Source organism: Ornithodoros turicata, chromosome 9 (assembly GCF_037126465.1).
Source record: "Ornithodoros turicata isolate Travis chromosome 9, ASM3712646v1, whole genome shotgun sequence".
Taxonomy (NCBI): Eukaryota; Metazoa; Arthropoda; class Arachnida; order Ixodida; family Argasidae; genus Ornithodoros; species Ornithodoros turicata.
Genome location: NC_088209.1, coordinates 44759226 through 44786122, shown reverse-complemented (window position 1 = coordinate 44786122; position 26897 = coordinate 44759226). Strand labels below are relative to the sequence as shown.

At 47.2% G+C, this 26897-nt stretch overlaps 1 protein-coding gene across 5 annotated transcripts in view; it reads right to left on the bottom strand.

Moving 5' to 3' along the window:
- The window catches only part of LOC135369087 (sushi, von Willebrand factor type A, EGF and pentraxin domain-containing protein 1-like), a 189071-nt gene that overhangs the window by 43742 nt on the left and 118432 nt on the right, over positions 1-26897 (bottom strand). For 2 of the 5 annotated variants that reach the window (XM_064602745.1, XM_064602749.1), the window contains 5 exons: positions 22267-22530; positions 19475-19651; positions 10207-10407; positions 6157-6381; positions 3669-3959 (listed from right to left, as the gene is read on the bottom strand). In XM_064602745.1, the coding sequence (XP_064458815.1) occupies positions 3669-3959; positions 6157-6381; positions 10207-10407; positions 19475-19651; positions 22267-22530 (1158 nt within the window). The remainder of the gene's footprint in view (positions 1-3668; positions 3960-6156; positions 6382-10206; positions 10408-19474; positions 19652-22266; positions 22531-26897) is intronic. The other 3 variants (XM_064602746.1, XM_064602747.1, XM_064602748.1) reach the window with 3 other exon arrangements.

Genomic DNA, 26897 nt, shown 5'->3' with positions numbered 1-26897 from the left:
CACTGTAAGCACCCCCCTTTTGTCTTTGTAGTCGCGTGCTCCCCCCTCGACCACATAGTTGTCAACCGTCCACTATGTGTCCGCTGAGCACTACACCCATCATATTCAACCGCGATCAAATGGCGCCGTGATGCTTGTGTTGTGTTCGTCTGTTGTGTGTGTTTCAGCCTCATAACAGTTACGGTACTTCACACCGTGGTGTGCAACCTTCAGCGTGGGACCCTGACACCGAGGACGCCGGGAGATCAGGGAGACATCTACCTGTCATACCCGAAATTGTTGGTTGTGTCCATAACCTCATTTTGGCAGATGTGCGAATCTCGGCTGAAACAACCGCGAGACATCAAGCATGTCTAGAGTTCTAAAGTACGGAAGCGGGGAAGTTGCTATATTATAGTAACACAAGTACACGCAGCAAAAAGCACGCAAGTACAAAGGAGAATTGACAGACAACAGAAATTGTATTCTCAACTGAAGGTTTATTGTTGACGCGCGCGCGCACGCACACACAGTTAAATACCTAGAATATCTAGAGAATGCACTGAGTTTGTAATTCACAAAGAGTTGGGTATGCCGTATGTGGAAGCTGTCAGCCAACTGGGTATGGATGAGAAACAACGTCAAATGGATGCCTTGGTGAAGTTGGTTTTGCAGCATTTTTATTGTTTTAGTGACACTTTTCTTGAGCGACTTGTTGCAGTTGAAACATTCTTGCATCACAGGGACCCTGAGACAAAACACTCCGTGGAATGGCGGCTCTCAGGTTCTCGAAGGCCTAGGAAATTCAAGAATAAACGCTCAGCGGGAAAGGTCATGGCCACGGTTTCCTGGGACAAGGAAGGTGTTTTGACGACTGACTATCTTCAGAACGATGAAACGGTTAATGCAGCATTCTAGTGTAGTTTGCTCTGCCGGTTAAAGAGGCTTCAAAAGAAAAAAAAAACAGCGTTGGAGGCTACGGAAAGGCGTTCTTTCGCAGAACAATACACCGGTTCATAAAGCAGTCAAGACAATGCAGATTCTCAGTCACTTGCATTTTGAATGCATTGAACATTCGCCTTACTCGCCGGTCTTGCCCGATCAGGCTGAAAAAAAACTCCTCGGAGGATATGGAGCAACCGGAGCATACTTTAGAGAGCAGACGACGGATTCTGTTTCAGAGGTGAAGAAGCGTCAGAAACGATGTGCCAAGTGTGTTGAACTTCGAGGTGAATATGCTGAATTTTAATAAACGTACATGACTATGGGCCGCGTTCTTCTTTGTCAGGCCGAGAACTTTTCAGCACCCCCTAGCAGTGACACTTGACATGGGCTATATCCTTATATGATCACTACTAACATAAGTGTTGAAGATGGTTTAGTCAACGGTGACGTTGGCATACCAAAGTGCATCGAGACTATCGATGAACAGCCAGTGAACGACGATCTGCCCTCTACTACCAGCGATCGTGCAATAACTACTATTTACTTGCGACTCTATTTCAACAATCTGCAAATCAGACGCAAGTGCAGTTTCATGTGTACACATGGTGTACTGAGGAAGCCTAGTACATTGCAACAACAAGAACAACAAATAAATCATGACATTGCATCGCGACTAGACACCAATTAGAAAGCGAACATCACACATTCCAACACTCAGTAGGACTGTCACATAAAGACAATAAAGACTGTCATGTTAAAGAACGCAGTTCCCATTGTGCCTGCTTGTGCAGTTATTTGTCAGGGTGGTACCACCGGACCAGATTGCCTTCATCAGAGCCGTAGCGATGGGGGGGGGGGGGGGGGGGGGGGGCCGAGAGGGGCAGCCGACCCGGGAGCCCTCTCCAGCTAGGGACTGTGCCGAACGGCAGGCCCTGGCAGGTTTTTGTATAATATAAAGCAGGAATTAAGATAATTGGAATTTACGATCTCGGCGGTGCGAATGAGCGTTTTCCTTTCTTTGTTTACAGAGCTTCTGACGGCCGGCAGTGAGAGGGGGGAGGATGTTTCACGTTTACCCTGCCCCGCTCACAAACTCGCCTCGCGACGGCTCTGGTCTTCATCAACGATCGCGGTCAGTAACATCAGCTAGTGTAGGTGACGGAGAGTCCAGTTCCAAAAATCGACGGATTGTATATGATCATGACTTTTTCACTCAACACCTACCACACGACAACAAAAGACGTATTTAAGTCAAAACTTGCTTCCGTGGCACCACAGCCCAACCCAATTATTTGTATTTTTATAAGCAACATCATACACCTATCGCTGCTAAGGGCATTCGATATAAGCACAATTGGCAATTTAGATATGTAGCTGCAAGAAGGCGTTCGTTTAATTGTTCCTTTTGATTTCGTACAGTACAATAATAGAACAGCATATCTTGTGAAATAGTGTATTTTTCAGTAAACTATTTGATAACCTGATGAACTCGATATAATCTAATGATTTTTCTAATTATTATACATGCATGCATTTTGCATAAGCATGTGTAAGCTTCAGTGCATACATGAACTGCGCACCTGTTCGAAACCATTGCTTGGACTTCCAAAAGGAAGCCAGTTCAGTATTTAAAGTAGCACAGAAGTCATTTTTAACACCCAGTTTTCTTCCTATAAAACTGTTAAGTAGACTAGTAAGATGCACCATGCGAAGTAATTTACACCACGGAGTCATAATTATCGCAGAAATTGAATCTGAAATACGCCGCAAAAAGCGACCGTGCGCAACGGTGGTGAAGAGCAGTACCAGCCTATGATCTGCCTGGAACCGCGCGCTGACGCTATAAGGAGAACGCTCGCTGATTGGCCTAGAGAAATGTCTGCTACTCCGCTGTCGTCTGCTACTCGGGTGTTCGGGGTTCTGATAAAGCCTTTCTCCTTGCTCGGTAATGCTTCGGCCGCTCCTTCTCTCCCCAATTCTCCGGGAAAACTGGCAAAACAGGTTTACGGCGGCAAAGGGACAAGGCGCTGACCCCCACTGACCGGCAAACCAGAACGAGTCTCCTTATGCCGTCATCGGTGACGTAGCATCATACCTCCTCATCCTCGTTATAGCTGGAGTGGCGAGTTAAGGGTGAAGGCGCGGAGCTATGTTTATGTGAGTTTTTTTCTGGGAAACAAATTGCACACATCAAAACCTTTCGCGCTATTCGGTATAATGACACACACACTTTCATCAGATGTCTTAATCTGAATTTTTTTTGGATGGCCCTCTGTACTCCTTTAAAACAAATAATGAATCTGAAATGCACGATTCTGGCATATCTTAGCCTGGCGTATTTCTCGGTTCAATTCAAGAAATGAAATTTCTTTTGAATAGAATTTGAAGAAATACTCATAGTATGTGGCACAAGTTTGTCGAACGTACTGCTGACCCCATATTTTTCATATAAGCAGATTTTTTAAACACATTTTTGTGACATGTTAGATGTCCTGTATCGAAACATGAGAAATGCGCAACGACATAATCAAACAGCAAATAATTTGGAGTGTCGGTCATCCACGACGGTTGGCTGATGCATTTGGTGAGGAAGAAGAGCCTGGAATTTGCATTAACAGGGAAGCACATGTTGCACACAACCCACAATAGGAATGCTGATAAGAAAGAAATTAACAAATTTTGTAAGAGTGTTGGCATAAGTTTCCTATAGTAACTACAGAAGTATGCAAGCAAATAGTTCTCACCACACTTTTCGGGCCTCCCCAGCCAGTTGCCAGATTCGCATAGTAATTTCCATGTATTTCTTTCTCCACCAGCGCCGTCGACACACCGGAACACTACCTCGGTGCCGTGTGGAAACTCTAGAGTAGCTTTGGCTTCATCTCGAGCATCACTCCAACTCGTAGCTTGTGCTGACGGATAGACAAGCGTCTGATGCATGCGTTCAGGGGCGCTGCACCCACGCTGCCCTCCTATTTGAGGAGTTGTGACAGTCGTTAAGATTGGCGGCGTTGATGCCATCTCCAGAGGTCCTTCTGAAAGGGAGCGTTAGTCGTGACGTTGCCAACTTCTGTAAGGCCGACAACGGCGAGCTCTTTCAGCGTTAGTACTGCCACCACCAGCCTCCGAAACGGAGGTTGGTGGTATTATAGTACAATAAAAAGGCGTTCTTTGGAAGTCCTCTACATTTCTTTTCTCCAGAGAATCTTCCCGGCATTTCTCTTCCTTCTACTGAGAATAGGTGAGCCAGACCGATTGCACCAGAAACCTGCCCTATCCCTGTGTTGTTGTCTTTAGAATTTAACCAATACTCTGACATTATGGATTGGGTAGCCCAATAAGAAAACATAGTATTGTAGAGCATTGTAAAAGATTGTAGCATTGTTAGCAAAAATAAAAATAGGTTAACAAGGGAGATAACAGGATCATAGGTGACAAGCAGCCTTGGCCGTAAGTATTCAGTAAGTAATTCTGTAAGTATTTGTTCAATGAACATAACAGATAAGGAACTGATTGGTCTTCCTAATCCCACTCTGCGCATGCCAGTGAGCTAATTAAGGGATCGGCAAATGTTAAAATGCTGCACACCTTCCCGGTGCACCAGTTGAGTACACCCTTCGAGTACACCAATCCTCTTTTCTTAACTCCAGTGTTAAAATACCAGTTTCTGTGGAAGGGGCGATGTGTACAAGAATAACGCACATATTCCACGCAGAGACCGGGAGGTGACATGCTATCGAATCCTGGCACCGCCTATGCTGTCTGAAGTTTCCTTTAACTTTCAGCCTCTACGATTTACGTTCCTCTGCTTTGGTCGGGCGCCCTTGGCGTGTTCTGATTGGTTGCCAAAATTTCAAAACAGCAGCTCGCGCTTCCTCACCTGCGTAGTGCACACAGCATTGCCAACTCTAGGAAAAACAGAACCATAGTATGATACAAGGGTCGTTCAAAGTTGATCGAAACTTTTCCTCGACAAAATCAGTGAGTAAACGTAATTGAATAAAAATTTCTGAAGACAAAATTGCAATCCTACTCGGGTCACTGGCACGTGCAGCAGGGGCAGCTATCATGGCGGCGAGTAGTATGTCTGTAGCTGTGGAACAGCGGTGCATAATCATGTTCCTCGTAAAGGAGAACGTCACACCACCTGAGATTTTGCAAAGATTACAGACACAGTATGGGGAACAAACGATGTGAAGGGGAACAGTGTACGAATAACGCAGATGATTCGGCAAAGAACGGGATAACGACGAATGAACCACATGTATACATTCGTCCGACGCTGTCACGCCAGTGAACATCGCAGGCGTTGAGCAAGCCATCCTCGAGAACCGACGAGTAATAGTTCGGGACATTGCAGTCCAGCGCATTATTAGCGCCCGCAGTGTGGAGACAATCATTCACGAGCACTTCCTGTTCCGCAAAGCCTATGGGTTCTCAGACACCTCACTGACCAGAAGGGAGCACGCATGGCCGTCTCTGAGCAGCTGCTGAACATATTTCAATCCGAGGGGTATAAATTTTCGTAATCATTTCACATGTGATTAAACCTGGATGCATCATTTCACACCAGAGACAAAAATAAGCAGCATGGAATCGCGACATAAAGATTCCCCGCCGCCAAAGAAAAGCAAGATACAGCCGCCTGCAGGAAAGTCCATGGAAACTGTCTTCTAGGACACGCGGGATGTCATCCATGCGCACTTCTTGGAGCAAGAGGTCACGATTAATGTCCACCACTACACCGCGTTGATAAAGGGTGCAGTGTGAAACGCAGTTCGCAAGAGGAGGCCTGGGATGTTGTCCGGAAGAGTCATTCGTCTTCATGTCAATGCACGGTGTCACACGGCGAATTTACGGTACCAAGCCTGGCCGAAATGCGTTGGGTTGTTTTGCCCCCATGCCCCTTACATCCCACATTTAGCCCCCAGCGATTACTATTTGTTTGATCCCCTTAAAGAGCAACTTAGAGAAAAGACACCCTACATAGATGAAGTCTCTCAGAAAGATGTCCTGCAGTGTCTACGACAGCAGCACACTTCTTTCTACACCAAAGGCATGTAAAAGTTGCCACAGCGACGGCAGCGTGTCGCGATGAGCACGGTGAATAGTTTGATGCTTTCCGAATTTTCCGTTGTATTTAAGGATATAAAAAAATTCGGTCAACCTTTAACGATCCATTAAAATTTCTTAATGGAAGATAATGCAGAGGTTCCTCCGGTGCGCTCATACCTGTTTGCCGAATGACAGCACTGGGGTCTTGATCAGCCAAGGTGATGCACTTGGGAGGCCCTGGTCGCAGCTTACCCTCTGCACAACGAAGTGGAGAGGGTGGAACGGGTTGGGCGACAGGTTCATCACAAGCATATTCTACAGATGAGCCAGGAGATATTGTAAGACCCGCACGGTAACCCCCAAGGTAGAGACCTTCTGCTATTGCTGGGAGCTCGCATGGCTCTGAAAAAGTGAACATAGTATACAGGATGCGTTCGAAATCATGGCGGCTGTGAAAGACCCATGGATTATACGAACAGTAGAAATTCCAAGATAAGCATTAACACGTTAAAATACACAGCAAACCAGAACTTTCGGACCATGGTCCTGAAAAAGCTAAATATAAAGGGACGGGCATAGCTGCAACGTGATAGCATATGTACAGTACGGGACCACAACGACAGTACCGCACAATGGAATGATGTTCAATAGTCGATGACGGTCGCGCAGTGAAAATGAAACCTCGAGCGCACGATCTAGCACGCACCCAGGACGGTGATGGTCCCGAAGACGTTGCCGAATGTACCGGGGTGGTACATGGCTTCCCCCGTGGTGGAAGACGAGGAGAGGTCGCCGTGGTTGGACCCGGCGGGGTCGCGAAGACGAGGACGGCTGTGCAGCAGCCACGGCTGACATGTTTAGGGGGTGTCAAGGTTGCGCAGACGTCCGAGGCCGACAATTGACGGCATGTTAATTGTACTCGTGATCAGTACAATACGCTTTCACTCTTTACGCACACTTTTTGCAAACTTCTCTCGCTACTTTCCCACGCGACGTGCCAGTACGAAAAGTGCTCTTCGCTCATCTGGGGTTAAAATACGACGTTTTGCATTCCTGCGCCAGGGGCGATACGTACATGAAATGGTCAATTGGAAGCGTGGCAGAAGCCTCAACGTAGGCCACTTTAAAGTGCCCCTATGGACTAAATATCATGCCTTCAGAACAATGGCGTCCCCAGAAAAATACAGGGTGTTGTCCTATGTAAAAGCGCGCGTGCGCTTGTAGGAACTGTAGGAACACGCAATTGTAGGAACATTGAACATAAAGCGAGACTCATCCCGGCGAATGTCATTCATTTTTTCTATATACGTTGCTTTATCCAAGACGACGGTACTTTTCAGTTTATCCGTTGGAAGTATTATAATTGTAACACCCCTCTTCAGTTCTTTCATAGCTGCTTTTTCGCTGGCGATCAAATTCCGTGGGGAACGCGTTTTATCAGAGTCGATACGGAGGATCCTAAAGCCTTTGGCCATTGCCACAACCTTCAAGCCACGACACACGCTACATGCTGTACTTTGTCATCCCAAGGACCCTGCCCCACATGTCTCAATCAGGCATTGTTTATAATATAGAATATACAGAACTTGATGCTTGTTAGGTCGGAGAAACAGCAAGAAAGAAGACTACAAGGCTGAAGGAACACCAGGCGCAGATTGCGAAACTACCGACGGAGAACCGCCGCACCGAACTTGTCGAACACGTTCTGAAAACCAGACGCGGGGCAAGACACGACATTTTTAATGCGTTAGCGTTAGAGTCCTCGCTATAGGCAAGAATCGCGGCGTGTGGCAGGACCATCTTTATAACACACGGCCATAACACTCGCACCTAGCCCCAGCACCGCTGATTTAGTTTCGCCAAGCGGCAGCTGCACGTTTGTGGTGCTGAATACGGGACCCTCGGCAAACGACGCATGCTACACGGATACCGTCGCTGCCGACATTCGCGTTTGGTTTTGGCTGGTTTTCACACGATGGGCAGTGCTTGTTTCCAGTGCATGGTTTGTCAGACGTGAGACATGTACTGCCCCATCCCGCTTTGCAAGCCGAAGAAAGCAGTGTAGGACCCAAGTATTTCCTTCCACGAGTTCCCTTCAAATGCTGCCTTACGGGAGAAGTGGCTGGAAATATATCCAGGGGTCCTGACAGAAGTAACTTCATTGCGATTGTTTCCATACACGGTATACGGACGACAGTGTGTACCATAAATAGTTTTATCTAATAGCTGAGTACCTTTTACGCATCTCTCTCTGAAAGAACGAATAATGAACCGTGGCCTCCGACCAGGGAAGGGCAGAAATACATTTTTTTTTAGTATTTAAATATAAATACAAAATACTTTGTTGAAAAGGGTGTGAGGAAGAGGTCATCTGGAATTACAGAAATAACGATGATCATAACAAATCAGCAAAAAAAATATCATTTATTTCAATGAAAAAATCGCTAGGAAGCAAGCGAGCTGGTGAAGATGATGCATAATGTAAAAACCCCGAGACTAGGGAACACGAAGGGACAGACACAACACGAAGTCTCAAAAAAGACTTCGTGTGTTGTCTGTCCCTTCGTGTTCCCTAGTCTCGGGGTTTTTACATTATGCATCATTTATTTGTTAGATTATCATGGTAATTTTGATATTGGAAGTTTTTTTGAAGACTGCATCACTTAGGAGTCTTTTCTTCGGCCGTACAATCAGATTCGCAAAGGAGAAGAGCATCTCCACAGGTGCCGATGAACAAAGGCTTGCATTAAATTTGATTAACGTGCTTCGTACAACAAGGTAATCAGCCGCGACCATTGCCTCCAACAACAGCTAAAAACTCGCCATCTAAAAACGTTTTTCGCAGGCATGCTAGCTCAAACACTGCGCCTTAAACTCGCCCTTCTACCCAAAAGGTCAAATGCACGGCATAGTTCAGACATAAGTCAGTATATTTTTAGGAGTATATATTTAGGAGTATTTATAAAGTATTTACATAATAAACACCCCAAAACTGATATTTAAATGTAATTATAAATATCGTTTTTCTGCTCGGTATTTAGATACAAAATATAAATACGTGTGGTATTTATATTTTAAATAGTACTTTAATTACAATGTATTTAAATACTGCCCATTCCTGCCTCCGACAGACTACTCGACAGCGTGTTCTCGTCATTTCAAGGTCGAAGACTATCATCGGCGCAAAGCGCAAAATTCTCGGACATGGCACCGTGGCTACGGCACCTACGTTTATTGATCACGAAGTATACGCGGCCTTGCATCTCCCACAAGTGCAAAAGGAACACAAAAAAGGCACCACAAGGTAGCGTCGTAGAAAAGCCACCATCAAGAAAAGTTCTCAAAATGGCTTCTATCCAAACAGCATAATAAAGGTTAGCAGAGCATTGTAATGACAGGCCGGGAAAAAAAAGAGAGAGAATGTAAAAGTAAAGTAAAAAAGGACCAATAAGTAGGAAAACAAAACAAGCAACTGCTGATTCAAAACTGAAGTGCATTCTTATACAAGAAATTCTTTTGGACATCGTAACTGGTGTGAGTCATCTCTTCGCCGGGAACAGTTTCTTCTTACGGTCGCATTCACCCATGCTCTGTAACTGCCCTGTATGTTAAAACGAAACGCCTCTCACGAGGGTGCCGGCGCCGCCAAGCTAAATAGGAGCAAGCCCGAAAGGCTCGTTTGCCCCCGGATGCTGTCTTGCGTGAGCGTTATGAAGGGTCGTGTGAAGTGTTGTGTCGCGTTTGTGAAGAGCCGTTGAAGGGGTGTGTAGCGTTGTGAAGAAGGCTGAGGCTGCGAGACGGCGCCGCCAAGATGAAGAGGAGCAAGTCCGAAAGGCTCGTTTGTCTACGTATGCTGCCTTGCGTTAGCGTTGTGTAGCGTTTGTGAAGGGCCGTTGAAGGGTTGTGTATTTGCTCGACGCTGTCTGTCTCAGAGACGCGTTGCATTGTGCACTGGAAACTTTCCTCATAGGTGACTCTGCATGTCCGCTTTATGGTGCATGCGTGATTTCACTTTATGATTTTACCTGATTTCATTTTTTGCTAGACACATGGAGGCACTGTGTGTCGCCCCTATAGATGGGGCGTTTCATTGCTCTATAGCTTGAGCAAGAACTCTTCATTACAGGCCATGGCACATCTTATCCCTACCTCATGAACTTTCTGTAAATTGTTGAATTCGTCAAGCGTCAGACCTGAGGAACAGTCACAGAAGTACATATTGAGTACCTGGTAAGCAATCCGGCGATTCATCTGTACTCCATCGTCCTTGCCAGCAGCGTAATTGGGGATTTCCCAGGGCCTGGTAGCCATGCTCACAGATCAACTCTACCATCTGTCCATGGGCGATCGGTTCTTCTTGGTCAAGAGGTCTTTCTGTCGCCAGGTCTCGGTACGATCCGTGAGCATGTTCACGTAGACGGCACATAGCTGTACCAGGAAGCATGCGAGTGAAAGGATGCAACAAGTAAATAGTGTGGCTTCTTGAGAGGTTTGCTAAAATAATAGGACACCGTAAAAGATCAATAGCATACCTTAGCCTAGAGCACTGCATGGGCTCGCGCTTACCAGAAAGCCCAAGCCTGGACCAGCCCGCGGGCCGGTCCTGACCGGGTAATGCCTGTGTTACCCCACCGTTAGTTTGCCCCATCCTACAGTTGGCAATACGAAGACGGAGTTTGCCATGCACACAGAAAAATAACCGTTCCTCGAGAGCTCTTCATAGTGCAAGAACCTTTCCAATCTTCGATAACGGAAGAATGGCCAAGGATCTCCTGGCGTCCTACTTTTGAAGAAAGTGAAAAAGGTGAAAGGTGAAAAATATGGACAAGCCGAAGAACTTTAAAAAGTTCTTTCTCGTACGGTTATCTTTCTGTGTGTGGTCAACTTTTACAGACTGCTACACTTGGCCTGGCCGGGCAGCAAATAAATTTTTCGGGCTTGGGCCGAGTATGGAGCCGTCGGGACGGGCCCGCACAGGTAAATCAAAGGAAGGCAGGGCTTGGGCCAGGCCTGGGACTAAGAATGCGGCCCGTGCAGTGCGTTACCGTAGCCCTCTCTTGTAAAGACAGTAGACCATGCCGATTTCTTTCAAACCACGCTGAGTAACGTGAAAGTTTTGTCTCGCATAGTACAACTAAGGTCTGTAAAACAAAATCTGAAGATTATTTTCAATGCATAATGTATTCGCTCAAAATTTTTCCGTAGCTTTCCAGGATTTCTCCCGCTGTGCAATAAAAATCTACATGTACTTAGAAGAGCTTGAGCCAGGCTATGGGTTGCTGTGATACCCAGTAGTGTATCTACTCGTTAGGATGAGCACTATATAGATAACTGATTACTGAATGTCGAATATAATTAATAATTACCTTCCCTCCATTTGTGCTCAGAAAATAAGAACACTGAAAAGATCTTCATGCACAAAGCAGGGATTGAACCAGGGTCTTCTGGTTGTCACGTCGAATGCCTTACCACGCAGAGCTAATAGAAAACTACTAAAACAGTAATACTAAAAACTAGAAAATAAATAAAATTATGAAGAAGCTAGGAACACGCCGTGGTGCGTAGCACACGCAGTTGGTCTCAAGTGTGTCTAGGCATGGACATGGCGATGGATACCACACAACACGAGCAAAGACCCTAAGACTACATTTACTGTGAACATTTTAACGTAGCGTAACATAGCGTAAGCCGACACCTCACTATTGAACAGAAGGGAGCGCACATGGCAGTGGAGCGCGCATGGCAGTCTCTGAGCAGCTGCTGAACCGGTTTCAATCCGAAGGAGACAAATTTTTGCAATCAATTATCACATGTCATCTAACCTGGATGCATCCTTTCGCCGCAGGGCTAAAAAGCAGCAGCATGGAATGGCCACGTAAGGGTTCCGCGACGCCAAAGAAAAACAAGTGCAAGAATTGTCTTCTCGGACATGCGGGGTGTCATCCTGTGGACTTCTGAACAAGTGGTCACTATTAATGCCCAGTACTATTCAACGTTGATAAAGGGCGCGATGCGAAACGCAATTCGCAAGGAAGTGCCTGCGATATTGTCCAGAAGAGTAATTTTTCACGACAATGCTCGACCTCACACTGCGAATTTGACGGTAGCGACCCTGGCCGAAATGCACTGGGAGGGTGTTCCCATGCCCCTTACAGCTGTGATGTCACGACGGCCAGTTCGCTTCGCAGGCGGGTCGTATACTAACCGCCGTTCACGGCAGTGGTAATATAGAATGTTTTCGCTGTTTGAACGATTTTCAACTTATTTCACGGATGAACGCTTTAGTACAGAGGAACAAATTGAAAATGATTGTAGGCTTGCCATATATCCTTTCAGGTCCTTTTAAGGAGGCAGGTCGAGTTTCTGGAAACTACTCGAGTATCTACGAAAGGTATCGGCAAACACCTCCCTAAAAATAACATGAACCACTCCAATGACTAGGAACCAATCTGGGATTTCGCAAGGCAGTTTGCTTTCGGTAATTAGGTACTCGTGCACATTCTTTGTTACTATAGTCAATGACAGCTTAACTCCTACAATTGGGACCGCCCAATCACCCGTGGGAGGCTCCTGCGATTGACTATACCAGCCTTAGCACGACGCCCCCACTTCGCGATGTAATGCGGGCTCTCTCTCTCTCTCCCCAGTTCCCACTTGGCCATAGGTGGTCAGTGCATGGCCATAGGTTTCGATACCTCAGTGATTCGGTTTTGGAAGACAACGCTTGGTTTTGCCTTCGTGGCCAGTCTGAAATAAATCTTGAAACATAACTGTAGAGGCTGCGAGTAAAATCTGCTATAGGGCTCTCGCCTGTGCACACGTCACCGGGTCCTGACGGAGTCACCTACAAAGCAGTGCGGTATCTCCCGCTCTGTGGCCGCCAGCTCCTTCTGGGCCTCTTCAACGAAACTTGGCAGGCCAGCTCCATCCCGCCGCACTGGAAGTCCGCGATGATCGTGCCTATCCTTAAACCTGGCAAGTCCCCTCATAATATCGACTCTTTTTGGCCAATCGCACTTACAAGCTGCACAGGGAAAGTCATGGAGCGGATGGTCCAATCTCGCCTGAACTGGTTTTTCGAAGCCTCGAACTTCTTCCCTGAAGTCATGGCCGGCTTCCGTCAAGGCAGGTCGGCGATAGACAACGTCATCGACATTGTCTCTAGTGTACAACAAGCGCGATCGGAAGGGAAGCTCACAGCAGCGGTCTTCCTCGACGTAAAAAAAGCATATGACAGCGTGGTGCACAGCACTGCCATTGCGACGCTCCAAGAGTCTGGTATTGGGGGCCGCCCACTCGCATGGATTAGGGACTTCCTCGTTGATCGCACCTTGTTTGTGCGCACCTCTGAAGGGGACACCGCACACTACAGAGTTCTGCGAGGTGTCCCGCAAGGGAGTGTGCTGAGCCCACTGCTGTTCAACATCATCATGGCCGCTTTACCTGCCCAATTAAGTGAACATGTCGACATCACAATATACGCCGACGACCTCTGCATCTGGGCCTCCTCCACACGTCGGGATATAATACAGCGTCGCTTGCAAGGTGCTCTGGACACTATCGTATCTTACCTCTCCGACCGTGGTCTTTCTATCTCACCCAGCAAGATTGTTACCATGGCATTCACCCGCCGATCCTTCCGCAAATTCCCCCTCCATGTTGACGGCCAACAGCTCGCCTTCGTACGTCATCACAGATACCTGGGCTTAACCATTGACAGGGAGCTGACTTGGTCCAAGCATGTCAAGGCCCTGTCTACCGCGGCGACTACCATCGTGAACGTCCTCCGCCGCATCTCTGGTTCGTCCTGGGGCCCATCATACCCTGACCTTCGCCAGGTGCATACCTCACTCGTCCTAGGGCTCCTGCGTTACAGCTTACCGGTATTGCACGGTCTAAGTTCAACAACAGAGCGCGAACTTTTGAACATCCAGGCGCGAAGCCTTCGAGTGTGCCTTGGTGTCCCCAAAACGACCGACACCTTCCTGGTCTTGGCTGAGGCGAAGGAGACGCCAGCCCACGTCCTACACGACATGGAGATCCTGCGCTCTTGTGCGCGGTACCGCACACGACATGCTGCCCGCTACCTACGGGACATTCACCTACTGTATGAAAACTCAGCTTTCGGGGCTGCTGTTTGCAGACTGGCACAGTCTCTTCCGCTCCCTCCGTCGCGCCTGCTATACGCTCCACCTTTGTGGACCCTCGTGCTGCCTCCGACGGACCTGCAATTCCCGACATGTCCCGCAAAAACGATACTTCTGTCCTCGCTGCGCGCCAGTTTGCTCTTGACCATTTGAACTCGGTCCACGGTCAGCGTAAAGCAATTTTCACGGATGGCTCGGTTGTGTACGGCGCGTCGTCTGCAGCTTTCTACATGCCTCACAGCGACACTGCGCAGGCTTTCAAGCTGCCGCATGAAACTTCATCCACCGAAGCGGAACTGACAGCCATCTATGAAGCGCTCAACGCCATATCCGATTCACAGGCCGACTCGTGGTCCGTCTTCACGGACAGCAAGTCAGCATTGGAGACCTTGGCGTCGTACCGGTGCAGTGCTATCTGGGATCTCCGCACGCTTGTAATCGCCAGATACAACGAGCTCCTGGCTTCCGGCCACACCGTACGGCTCCAGTGGGTACCCAGTCACGTCGGGCTGCCCGGAAATAACCGTGCCGACATTGCTACGAAACGTGCCCATACCACGGCTGCGTTGAGTCTCAGCATCGAGTCTCAGCATCCCGCTTTCAATGTCAGACTGCCTGCTCCAAATACGTCGCTTGCGCTCTCGCTGTGTCCAAGATTTCATAGAACGTGCCATCTCGCCCAATACATTTCTGCACTCCATCGACCCAAAAATGCAATACGTCCCTCCCCCAAACATCACGAGGAGGGAGGTGTCTGTTATCCACCGTCTGCGGTTAAGTGTGGCTCGAACGTCAACACCGCTCTTCCAACTCAGCACGCTTGACACCCTTACATGTGCAGCCTGCTCTACCGAGGGCAACATTTCCCACCTACTGCTCCACTGTCGCCTGTTCGCCGCTCCCCGTGCCACTCTGATGGAGCGGCTAGCTGCCCTTGGGCTGAGGGAGGTCTCGCTGGCAACGCTACTGGGACCTCTGCAACGCCCCATTCAGTGGCGCGTCGGAAGGGAACTCGTACGCTTCCTTACCGACACAGGGCTCGCGCTGAGCCTGTGACTGCGCCTCTTTTCGTTTTTTCTTTCTTTTTCTTCTTTTTATTTTTCCTTTTTTGTAAGCGGGAATAGCAAGTCGGCTTCTGGAGCCAGGCTAACCTTTCCCCTCTTTCTTTTTTTTTTTTTTTGTTGCAACAAACCTATATCCCCCCCCCCCCCCCCGTTAGTTGAGGTGAATATAAAAAGTCTGTTTTTCGATAACAGGCGCCGCATATTAAAACATAATGGAAAAAATTATGTCATGAGGAGTGTTTTTATTGATGTATAGCGCCGAGAAGAGAGACAAAATGCACGCGGGGATATTCCGAGTTACTACTCAAGTGCGTACGGGCGTTGTCTCGGTTTTATAGCAATCTCAGAATCCCGTTCCAGGATTCGTCAGGAAAAATCCCGAAATCCAGGAACCGCAAAAATGTCCCGGGACTCCCAACACTAGCTCTAAGCGGTTACCATTTGTTTGCGCCCCTTATAGCGCGCCTTGCAGGAAAGACGTCCACACAGTTAAAGCCCCCAGAAAGATGTACTGCAGTGGCTTCGACAGTAGCCCACATCTTTCTACGCCAAGGCAACAAAGGGTTGCCACAGCGATGGCAGCAGTTTTTAGATGTGCATTGTGAATGCTTTAAAACTGGCGTAGTTTGGTGCTTCCCGGATTTTCCATTGTATTCAAAAAATAAAAATAAAAGTCTTGGTCAACCTTGAATGACTTTTGTAAATATTTTACATAGTGCGTCTGTACAACATAGCAAGCCATGAAGTTACTTCCCTTTTGCTTTGAACTGTGTGGGGGATCTGCCTTTAGATGTAACATCTCTACAACTGTTTCCTGTCACCAACAAATTAATTACCCCACCATTATTCCGCTTTATTATTCCTACTTTGCATAAATAAATTACCCATGACTACTTCCATAAACGTGGTTCCGTTATCGAATCGCAGCATTCTGTGTACAGTCACGTCTCGATTGTCCCGACACCTCGGGAATCCCCTCCCCTTTCGTCCGGATAACGAATTTCCGCATAACCGAACGAAGCAAACTGATGGGAAAGCCTCCCAAAATTGTTAGACCTCTTTGTAGTTGCAGAAAAGGAAACAAGGAAAAGATCGTTACTCCAAAAATGCATGCGAAGTGGGTTGCCTGAAATTAGTAGGCACGCGTGTGATAGAATTTTGATCACAGGCACGGCATCCGCTGCGTCACCCAGCTGTTCAAAGAAGGGTAATGCCTCAGAAAGCTGGTCCCGCGCACATGGTTTGTTCTTTTTGCAAATGTTTTTGGTATAGGTCAAAAGACAGGCGATGCTTTCGGACGGCCTGAACATTGACGTTCTCATGTGGATTTCTTGCACCCCTTAATACATGGGCAGGGCACCTCTTCCGATTATCTATTTTTATTTATTTAACTCAAATGCCTGAGGGCTTTATATGAGGGGCGAGGAAATAAACCGACACAGAGTCACATTAAAAGGAGCACCACATTACACAAATATTAAGAATCACACTGAAGAAAAAGCCGACACAATTGCTTCCGGAACTGCCCGCCCTCTGACAGGTTCACAATATGATCTGGAAGGGTGTTCCAATCTCTGATTGCGGTGGGAATGCACGAATGGAAACGAAGACCAGAACATGAATCTACCTGCCTGATTTTCTTTATGTGGTCTATGCGGTCGGAAACGCAGTCCGGAGAAGAGAGTAGTTTGTCGCGAAGAGTGGGACGGTAGTATATTTTATGAAGCGAACATAACTAAGATATTCTACGCCTAGTGGGCGCAGCGCTACGAAAACATTACCAGAGATTTTCACATTTCGTAGTGGGAATGCGTTCATATCTGCACCCGCGTGGTGGAATCCGACTAAAGACAATTCGCGTTCCCATCGTTGCAGTGTTATGTTTGTACTACTGTAATACGGTTGTGCCCCCAAACGTGGACACTGAATTGAATAAGCCACGCACGTGTTCCCAGCTTTTATCCTTTTTTTAATTGTCTCTGCAGTCCATCCGTCGTTTATTATATAGGCGCGGATGTTCCTTTCCAGTTTCGATCAAAAGCTCAATGAGCGATGTTGTGAAATGCGAGTCCACGCCGTGCTCAGCTCGCTGGCCACCGCCAGAGATAGAACACTGCTCTGCTCCCCTGACGGCGGCTGGCGTAGTGGCGCAATGCCGCCGCGCCGCGCTTCGCCGAGTGTCGTAGCTCTATTAACTCACCGGCGGCGGATCGCGCTGTGCGTCGTTACGTCCCGCTCCGTGGACTCTAAGCCGAGTTTTAGGCACCTTTAGGCTTGTGTCGTGTTCGTCTGTTGGTGTGTTCCCGCCTTCGACCTGTTACTTTCCAACACACTACTAAGCTTTCTCTTGTACGACCTACATAAAAATGTGCGTCCACTCTACGGGATCCCTCATAGATATATGAATGACAGGATAGTTGTCAATCCAGAACAGAGCGGTCTTATTCTTAGCTAACAATTATCCATCTTCTACTTCAACGACAACAACATAGGCAAATTAAATATCTGGATCATCGACATCACCCTGCAACGTTCTCGTCCCCTTGTTTATAGTCTAGTGTCCACCTTCTTGCCTTGCGCCAGTTAGGATGCCGGGTGGCATCCTTCGCAGCTTTACGTCACTTCTGCGGCGTCTACGACAAAGTTGCATTCGCTCCTGTGTTCTGGGTTAAGCTCGGTCACAAAAACACTGCGCTATGCCCCGCTACGATTCCGCATATCATCGAGGACTGCGACCGGTACACATGTGAACGCCGGGTGCTTCGACACCAACTTAAGCTCCTTGACCACAGACCATTCAGCTTGTCCTAAGTACTTGGCCCATGGAGCTTCCCTGCGCATCAGTGTCGCGCTCTTCGTATTGCTTTCGTGCAAGCTACTGGAATCCTCGAATGGCTCTAAACAGAAGTCAGGCCTGTATTCGCCCTTCGCACTCACCATTAATTCACCCTCTCATATTAACCTCTTCGAAGTGGGGTAGGGTCCTGTGGCTACCGCGAGAAAAAGTCCCATGTCACCATCACTTTCCCATCATTTATTGTTGTTCTTGCTCTGATCCCCAATCATCATCACCAAATAAAGTAGTTTTTGCACTAATGTTGTCTCCACACATTTGATCATCGTCGTACTCAAGTAAAGTCTTTTAGCTATTATACTAACTCGTTTACTGAATCGTTCATGTGTTCCTTTGATTGGAATGAGCCTCTCACTCTACTCCACTAATGATTTTGCAATTTTTTTTTTTGCAATTTGCAAACAGATTATGCCCTGGTACTAGTGTTCCGGCTCTTATTACTATATACAGGTTGCAATACAAAATTTTATAGAGATTTGTTATTGGTGTTTTCAGTAGCTGCATTGTTCACAAGAATCTTTGGGGTAAATAAGTAATAAGTACTATCATAAAAATGACCGGGCCAAAATCATAAAGTAATTGGTGCCTCGAATCATCCAAACCGTGGTTCCCCTCTTTAGGACCCAATGTATTAGAAAAGCAACAGCTGTGCTATCTGCTTTAGTCTGCATTATCTATTTTTACATAACCTGCGGGCCTTAGGACAGCGGAATAAAAACAAACAAACATCGGAAATTCATACGAAATAACGAGGAATAAGTGAAGATACATGTACGACATAATGTTGAGCACTTGTTACACAGAACATAACCAACAAAAAGTCGTACTTTTATAATCCTTTTCTATCTATAAGTGAAGTGAGGGAAGGCGTTTCGAATCCGCCAGTGGAAAAACGATTGTTGAACACACAGGGACAATTCGTCAATGGTCACTACGGGTGGAGAAGATATGACTGCGTCACTGTGATAAAAATTGTGCTGAATAAAAACAGCCAAAGTATTTTATGAGTAAATGAAAGATCAAGACGATCAAGGTTCATGGTACATAGCAATGCTGTTGTAATTTCATAGTCTCAAACGAGTGGCTCCGTGTTGCAACGATTCGGTTATTATTGACCTATTATGATAGGTTAACCCAAAATGTCTTCGTGGCGTGGTGATCATGGGTAAATCATGCTCTCAGTCTGAAATTGGTTGACTAGCACAGGGTGATGCATTACAAATGCATGTATTCCAATTGCGTTGATTACGTCTCTGACATCGCGCGAACAAGGGCAAACAACACAGCACAAGCATCACAGCAAAATACAGAGTAGATATAAGAACATTTCAGGGGAAAAGGATATATTCCAGAGGAAATAAAATTAGATGAGCAGTACGGCTGCCGTGCCGTCCTGTCTTTTCATATTACGCTTAAATTCTTGTACGTACAAGTATGTGGTTGGCACGAAGCGGGCGGTTGCCATCTGCCGCGGTCACACCTCGCACTTCTTTGGCCGTCAGGACACTGTACGAAGGCCATGGCTCCCGGCACCGCTACGCTGCCGCTGCCGCCGTCTACGTCGTCACCATCCAGGAGCATCCCAGGCTCCAGCCTGCAGGGAGGACCTGCAGCGGCAACAGCAGCGCAGCGGTCAGACCTCGGCATGCATATACAAGTGCGCCCTACTCTATGCAACACTACGCACTTAAGTTTCTCCTGGGAAACTTGAATACTAAAAATAATTTCAGTAAGGACTGCATTGTTACACCCAGGTCCTTAGTACCTTGCCAACAAGTGCTCCTATCTTGAGTCAGACGATATCAGATATCGGTATACACTGTTGGAAACCCACGCTGTTGAGTCAACAACTCCGTACCTTAATTGAAAGCATCAAACGAAACACCTGGTGTATTTCTTCGACATTAAATCAAAAAAGTGTACCTCGCATAGTCACTTGAGCTAGAAGCTCCACAAAAGGCTCCAACCCTGACAATTTTAAGCTGCTTCAGAATGCCTTCGTTATAGGGCAGATTTAAGTAACAAGCAATTGAAATATGACAGTAGTCGAAAAAGCCGGAGAGCTGCGGGATTTGAACGACTTATCTCTCGATTGCCGGTCGTGTCTTAGCCAATGACGCTGGCATCTGCTTTCCGACGACTTACGAAAGGCCTATAGCGGTACACTCTCATCGCATTATCTCATACATTTCTTATCTCTCTCACACACACACAACACACTACTGATGGACACGATGAAAAGTAACTGTTCTCGGGTTGAAACACGCACAGACAAACAGAATACAAGCTTCAAGCTTCCAGAAAACATGTACAATTGAAATATATCAGACGTCGAGAAAGCCAGACTGCGGCGGGATTTGAGCTACTCGTAATGTGTGTGCCTGTGTAGGAGAAGAAATGCAGGAGAGAATGTGAAGAGAGTGAGTTGAATGAGGCCCCCTGATAAGTCGTCGGAAAGCTGATTGCCAGCGTAATTGGTAATTGGTAAACACAATCGAAAGGCAAACGAGAGATCCGTGGTTCAAATCCTGCCGCTGTCTGGCTTACTTTCCATCAGGGCATTTGTAATTTGTTGTTCAGTTTCACCAATGTGCTGCGCTGTCTCAGTATGTGTGTTTGAGCTAATCCGTGGTAATGTAGCTACTAGCCGTGGTTTTGATGCAATACGTGTGTTGTACATGTCTACATGTTTTGCAGCGAGGGAGGTTGCACGACGGCGTCCCGCTCTGTTGGGGGTGATTTCTTCAATATTAGTTTTCAGTAAATGTTAAAAATGTAGTTGTAGACTAAAACTCACAATACACTCTTAATGTTCTGTTCTTTTTAATCTGTTTTGATTATTCTAGCAGTATTAGCATTCCCGGATCTTTTTTTTTTTGTGTACTGCTAATGATGAGGATGGCCCAGTAGAAGACCACCTTCTGTTCGAAATAGCAGTGGCTCCCGACCTGAAGCATAAATTAACACTACCACAGTACTGCAAAATGAGATGGGAGCGTGCCGCACTATCCGTACATTTATTAGCATCTTAACGACGCGTGCAGTTAATGCAATTTCGTCCACGGTCGACCACGGAAAATCCTGTTAATGCTGCGTTGCACTCTGGAGTACATAATAATGTGTTCTGCGGAACAACCCGTTACTTGTGTCTTCTAACTCTACGCAGAAAGGTACGGTTTACTAGTGAATATTGAGATACATTCGATGGTGACTCTTCGGATAAGGTCGCTGTGACATGATTTTTCCTATCTATTGTGTAGATAAATGTAATTACCGTAATTTTACGCGTATAAGCCGCACCGCAGATAAGCCGCAGGACGCGTTTATAGTAAACGTTTGAAAATTTTCTGGTAGATAAGCCGCACTCGCAGATAAGCCGCGGGCAATACGAAACGACTGATTTGTGGGACAAAGGAGACCATAGAGAAGGCCATAAACCCTGTAGTCCATACTCCGGGGTCAGCTCTAGAGTTCTACCAAGATCGGATTGTGCACTTGTTGGGCGTTTTTCATTGATTGATGGGTCAGTGGTCTTCCAGAAGACGTGAATTTGGGGAATGCACCAGGAAGATTAATCTACTCGAATGTGGACCCGTCCCTGTTACGCACTGTTCGTGTATCAGCAGGGCAGTGCTGTTCCACAGACACTGTCCGCCCTTTCGTTAAAGCCGGCGTATGCGGAAAATACTAGGAAAAATAGTCATCAGATAAGCCGCACCAGTGGATAAGCCGCAGAGCGCCCGTGAGAAAAAAAATCGCGCAAAAGCCGCGGCTAATACGCGTGAAATTACGGTAGTTGCTGGTGATCATTGCAAAACGATATGAGTCAATAATGTCTGCAGAAGTAACCAGCTTCAATTCTTGAAATCGCAAAGTTGCCTAGGAAAGTCGACCTTCAGTAATATGAATTCGGCAATGTACGAGCGCGCCTGATGTATGTACCTCGTAAGTATTTGTTATGAATGGTGCTACATCAGCTGCGGTGAACGGCCCACCTTTCTACGTACAGCCTTTTCAAATAACCTGTTGGGGGAGGTACCTAGTGGAATACCATGTGAAAATGTAGATTGCCCAAATAATTGTGTTGCTATTCAGAACAACGGTGGAGTGCAGTCAAATGGTTTCCAGTGCGAAGCTGTCAGTGCCATCCTTGACACCATACAGAGAAATGCGGTATTAATAAGCGTTCATCAAGAGAAAGTCCTTCGTTCCGTGTTCTCACCTGCGTGCCTGCGCCTGGCGCTGCGTATCTGCCGCACGTGTGGATGTGATCCCCGCACGCAAAGGGGCAGTTCGTTGGGGCTCCATTCTCCGCCGACGCAGGTGGCTCCAGGGGGACCCCGCACAGTGTAGCCGCGGTCACACTCGAACACAATCTGGCGGTTGTTGATGACGCGTCGGACGTACGGCCGGTAGTCATACATGCCCATATTGCCCATCAGGAGCACGCGACCGTGCTCGATTGAGCCCGGGAATGGACAGTAGACTGATGGAGGTGTAAAATAGATATGTATCAATAAGTAGCCTGCAATATTATCTAAGAAGGACAAGACAATGGCGGCTATAGGTGGGAGCAGGAGAGCCCAAAAAAGCTTAAAAGCTTTTTGATGATGATGCGGCTGGAGCGTGCCGGATCATTAGCTATGACCGGATGAGAGATACTCTTGCACAACTCGTGATATTTCACATTAAAATGAAGAAAGAATGGACTGCTTTTTTTGCCCCTCCCCCTTTTTTATTATTCTGCACTGGAGTTCTAACATATCGGAGAAATATCTTCTATATCTCATGTTGTATTGCTAAAGCCAGGTCAAGTGATATGAAATGTGCACTTTTGGAGCAATAGACGGTATGCAGAGCTCTGACTGTATGCACCCAACGCCATCTCGTAGCACTCCCAGAAACCTACCGGCAGCCCGCCATGTCTAAGGGTACATTTATGCTGCAGCATCGCTGCTGGCACATGGCTGTTTGGCGATGACGAAACAAACATATGTATCTCTGTGGGCGCGTTCATGCTGCAGCATCGCTGCTTGCCAAAGATGCACGCCATGATCATCGCCACAACAATGCTGCCAAACATGTTTGAACATGCCCGGGGACTACCTGACTTCTGGCGATGACAGGTCAAACACAGAGCTTTCTGTTGGTGCATTTACCCTGCAGCCTGGCTGCTCGCTTATCCTCGCCGCTGCTTGCCGCTCTGCTCGCTGCACCTAGGAATGTAAACATGTTTGTCTTCCTGGTATCATTGATGACTGGCGTCTTGAAATCCGACCTGCGATTGGTTGTGATGAAGTCGGTTTCCTCCTTCCCACTTTTCCTCGTTTCCATCCTTCCACAGTGAACGCTGCTAGGCGACTGATATAGCGAAAGCGAGCAGCATCTTGAGCAATCTGCAGGGTAAACGCACCCTAGCGGTTATGCGAGCAGCGATGTGCTTGAAGCTGCAGCGAGCAGCGAGCAGCGATGCTGCAGCATAAATGTACCCTTAGGCGCCCAAACCATGCACACGACTGTCGTACAACAGTTATATCGCGTGTCATGTTTCACACATATGCTGTTCCATTGTCTTATTTACTTGGAGACGAGTGTTTCAAAAAGGAATGCAAAATCTGCGCTTATCGCACCAGGGAAGGGTGAGAGCTGTGCCCAGCAGAATGAGATGAGTGATACGGCGAGCGACTCCCGAACACATGAAGGAAGAAAAGAAAGCGAAAAAGAAATACAAAACAAAGGCTGTGAAACTTACAGCAATAAGGGTTCCTTACATCGCGTATGACATTTCTTTGTGACGTTGAATGTGCGCGGAGATATCAACGGCGCTAACACTCTTTTGTCGTCCACTTGCGGTCTACAGTATGCGACAGCTCTCAAATACTTAGGTCCGTAGCGCGCGCTGTGATTATTTTTATGCTTCATCAATGCCATCACGTGGACATCAGGCTTTAATATCGCAATGACGCTCGTGCAGATGACGTCACGCACAGCCTTTGAGCGCCTTTGAGCCACGTGATTCGGGAAAACATGGGGATGCGTCACAGGCATCATACTGCGGGCCGAATCAGCCAGCAGCGCATGCTTTTAAAATAGACGCTCGTAATTGCATGCACACTGCAATAACTCACGGCAGGCCCTCTTACAGTAACTCCGGTGAGGCAATATGTTCTCCCGAGTCACGTGACCGAACGTGACGTCACTGCACAAGCTAATAATGAAAGAGTTGATTAAAATATGTTACTTGGTCCCCTAAATGATAAAAATTTGTTTCCTAGTAGCAGCCCCGTCGAGTAATCCAATGACAAGAGTAAAAGCTTCTTAAGGCAATTCCCCTTTTTATGAAAATTTTTTGCATAGTGTGCATGCAAGTGTACCCCTCCCTCTCTGTACGCAGCCATGTACTCGTCCTGTTATACAGTTAAATAAACGTCCCTAAAGGAAACGAAACATGGCGTCAGAAGTAGGATGTCACCTGCATCACCTCATCCCCCCACTCACCCACCCCATCTTGCTCTCAGTTTGTCATCGCCTACCGCGTCTGTTTTGTCGGGTGTTCCACAGGGATCTGCCCTTGGGCCTTTACTTTTCCTAATCTATAAACGATCTTCCTAGCACACTTTCCAGTAATGTTCGTTTCTATGCTGATGACTGTGTAATTTACCGCGAAATAATTAACCGCTAGAAACCGCGAAATAACCAAGGCATCCGACATTAACGCCCTTCAGTTAGATATGCGTTCATTATTAACGTGGTGCTCAACATGGTGCATGGAGGTAAATATAACTAAATGCAAACACATGAACGGTACAAGCACCTGCTATCTGATGGGCAATACGGAGCTTGAAACAGTGCCCGGAACTGTTTTCCATCTCCGTTTACATATCCCCTAAACTTCCCTGGCGCCCACACATCGAGTAAATCTCTAACAATGCTACACGCACCCTAGGTTAAAACAGGCGTAACTTTGGTCTTTCCCCAGTTAATCTCAAACCCACGCTACACCGAACACTTGTAATACAAAAGCGTGAGTACGCAGCTTCTATATGGGACATCTGTCACTTATTCAGAATCTTGAAAGTATTCAGAACCGCGCCGCTAGCTTCATTTTAGGTAATTATAATCGTACTACAGGCCCTTAACTTATCGCCTTTATCACTGCGCCGCAAGGCAGCACGCTTCTCCTTGTTTCATAAAATTTACTACCACAATCAAGTACTGCATTCTTCTTTATTATCACACCCATCTTACATCTCGTCTCGACTTGACCATAGGCATAATGTGCAAGTTCCATTTTGTCGTTCCAAATTATATTTTGACTCCTCCTTGCTCAAGATTTCCCAAGAATGGAACGGCCTCCCCGGTTCTATAACTTCGATTTCAGAGAGCTCTAACGTCAAAAAGGTCTTAATGATCACCTTCACATTATCTTGCCTTTGTTCGCTCCCCCCGGTCCTTTACACCAAGCGACAACGGTGTGTAGTATAGTCTCTGGGCCTGTGGTCTGTCGAGTCAGCTCTAAACTGAACTGCGACGATTCAGACGTCGGCTTGTCTGTGCTGAGCGAGCTATCTCCCCTGAGACTACACACAGAAGCAGCATATCTCCCTTGACACTTACTGCACTGTACCTTACGCCAACACCTCCTGGACACGTGGTCGAGCAAGGTGCACCTAAAGCATCGCCCTCCTCCTTTGAGCTTGCGTAGCTTTTCCTCTGCTGAAAGAGTCGCTCGACACTCCGTCGTCACATGATCCTTTGCTTTGCAGAAGAAGTATTCTGAGTATTCGCCTGATGTGTGAAGCAACTTTGACATCGATGACGGCCTCCTTTTGTCTCTTCACGCGTTCTTTCCCTTCTCTATCCTTGTATGATCCCGCTGACGCTTTCCCCTCTCCCTCACGAGTGATGATCGAGCTCTCGCGACTCTCGACTTCAAACCTGAGGAATATAAAGTTATTCAGTTTGACAACATGCTGGCTGCTTGGACGCGCTGAGTCGTTGTCGCCGGCCTCTTGACCGTTCCTGTTCTGGGTCGCCGTTCCAGCTTCTGCTTGCAATGCCCTTTTGTTGAAGTCGACAAACTGCTCTCGAGGTACTAGCCGAAGCATAATTGAGTACAGCATAGATGCAAAAGGTCTCCTCTGGAACACCCAGTGCCTTCAATGCTCTCACATATAACACGACTCCGTCGTATAGCTTTCTCAATCCTCTCACATCCTGATGTGCTCTCACCGGTTGCAAGTTCGTAAGTCTGTTCATGTGATCTTCGATCTGAAGCATCTCGCTCCCAAAGCATCGTCTCAGGACCTCCAGAGCATCGTCCTAACATCTCTACGTCGGCGGCAACCCAGCGATCGCTGATGTCACTACCCCTGTAAGCGCTGCTCTTAAATGGTGGAACTTGTCGCACGTCGATAACCTTTGATCGTCGTGGATCATGTGGCGAAACTGCTCCCAGAACACCAGTCCCTCCTTTGAGCGTTAAATTCGACGAGATCCTACTTCGGTAGCTTCCTCTACTGGTTCATCCTTCCAACGTTCTCCGACTACACAGAGAGAGAGTCGAGACAGACCCTGACTAATGTTCTGAGGCCTGATTTCTGGCCGTAGAATTTCGCTCCAGCCTGAACTGTAGCCGTGCGAGCAATGCAGTTGCCCCGTCGATATACGTGACGCTCTCTTGCGTTGACGTCCCCCTCTGACCACAGAGGCTCCAGCTCAGCGTCCACTTTCTCTAAGCTGTCGGTCTGTTTCTTTTTCCAGGCAACAAGTACTGCGATGTCTTCTCATGTCGGCAAGCTTCTCAGTTGCTTCTTTGACAGTTCGAATCATCGCACTTCTCTTCAGGCCTTC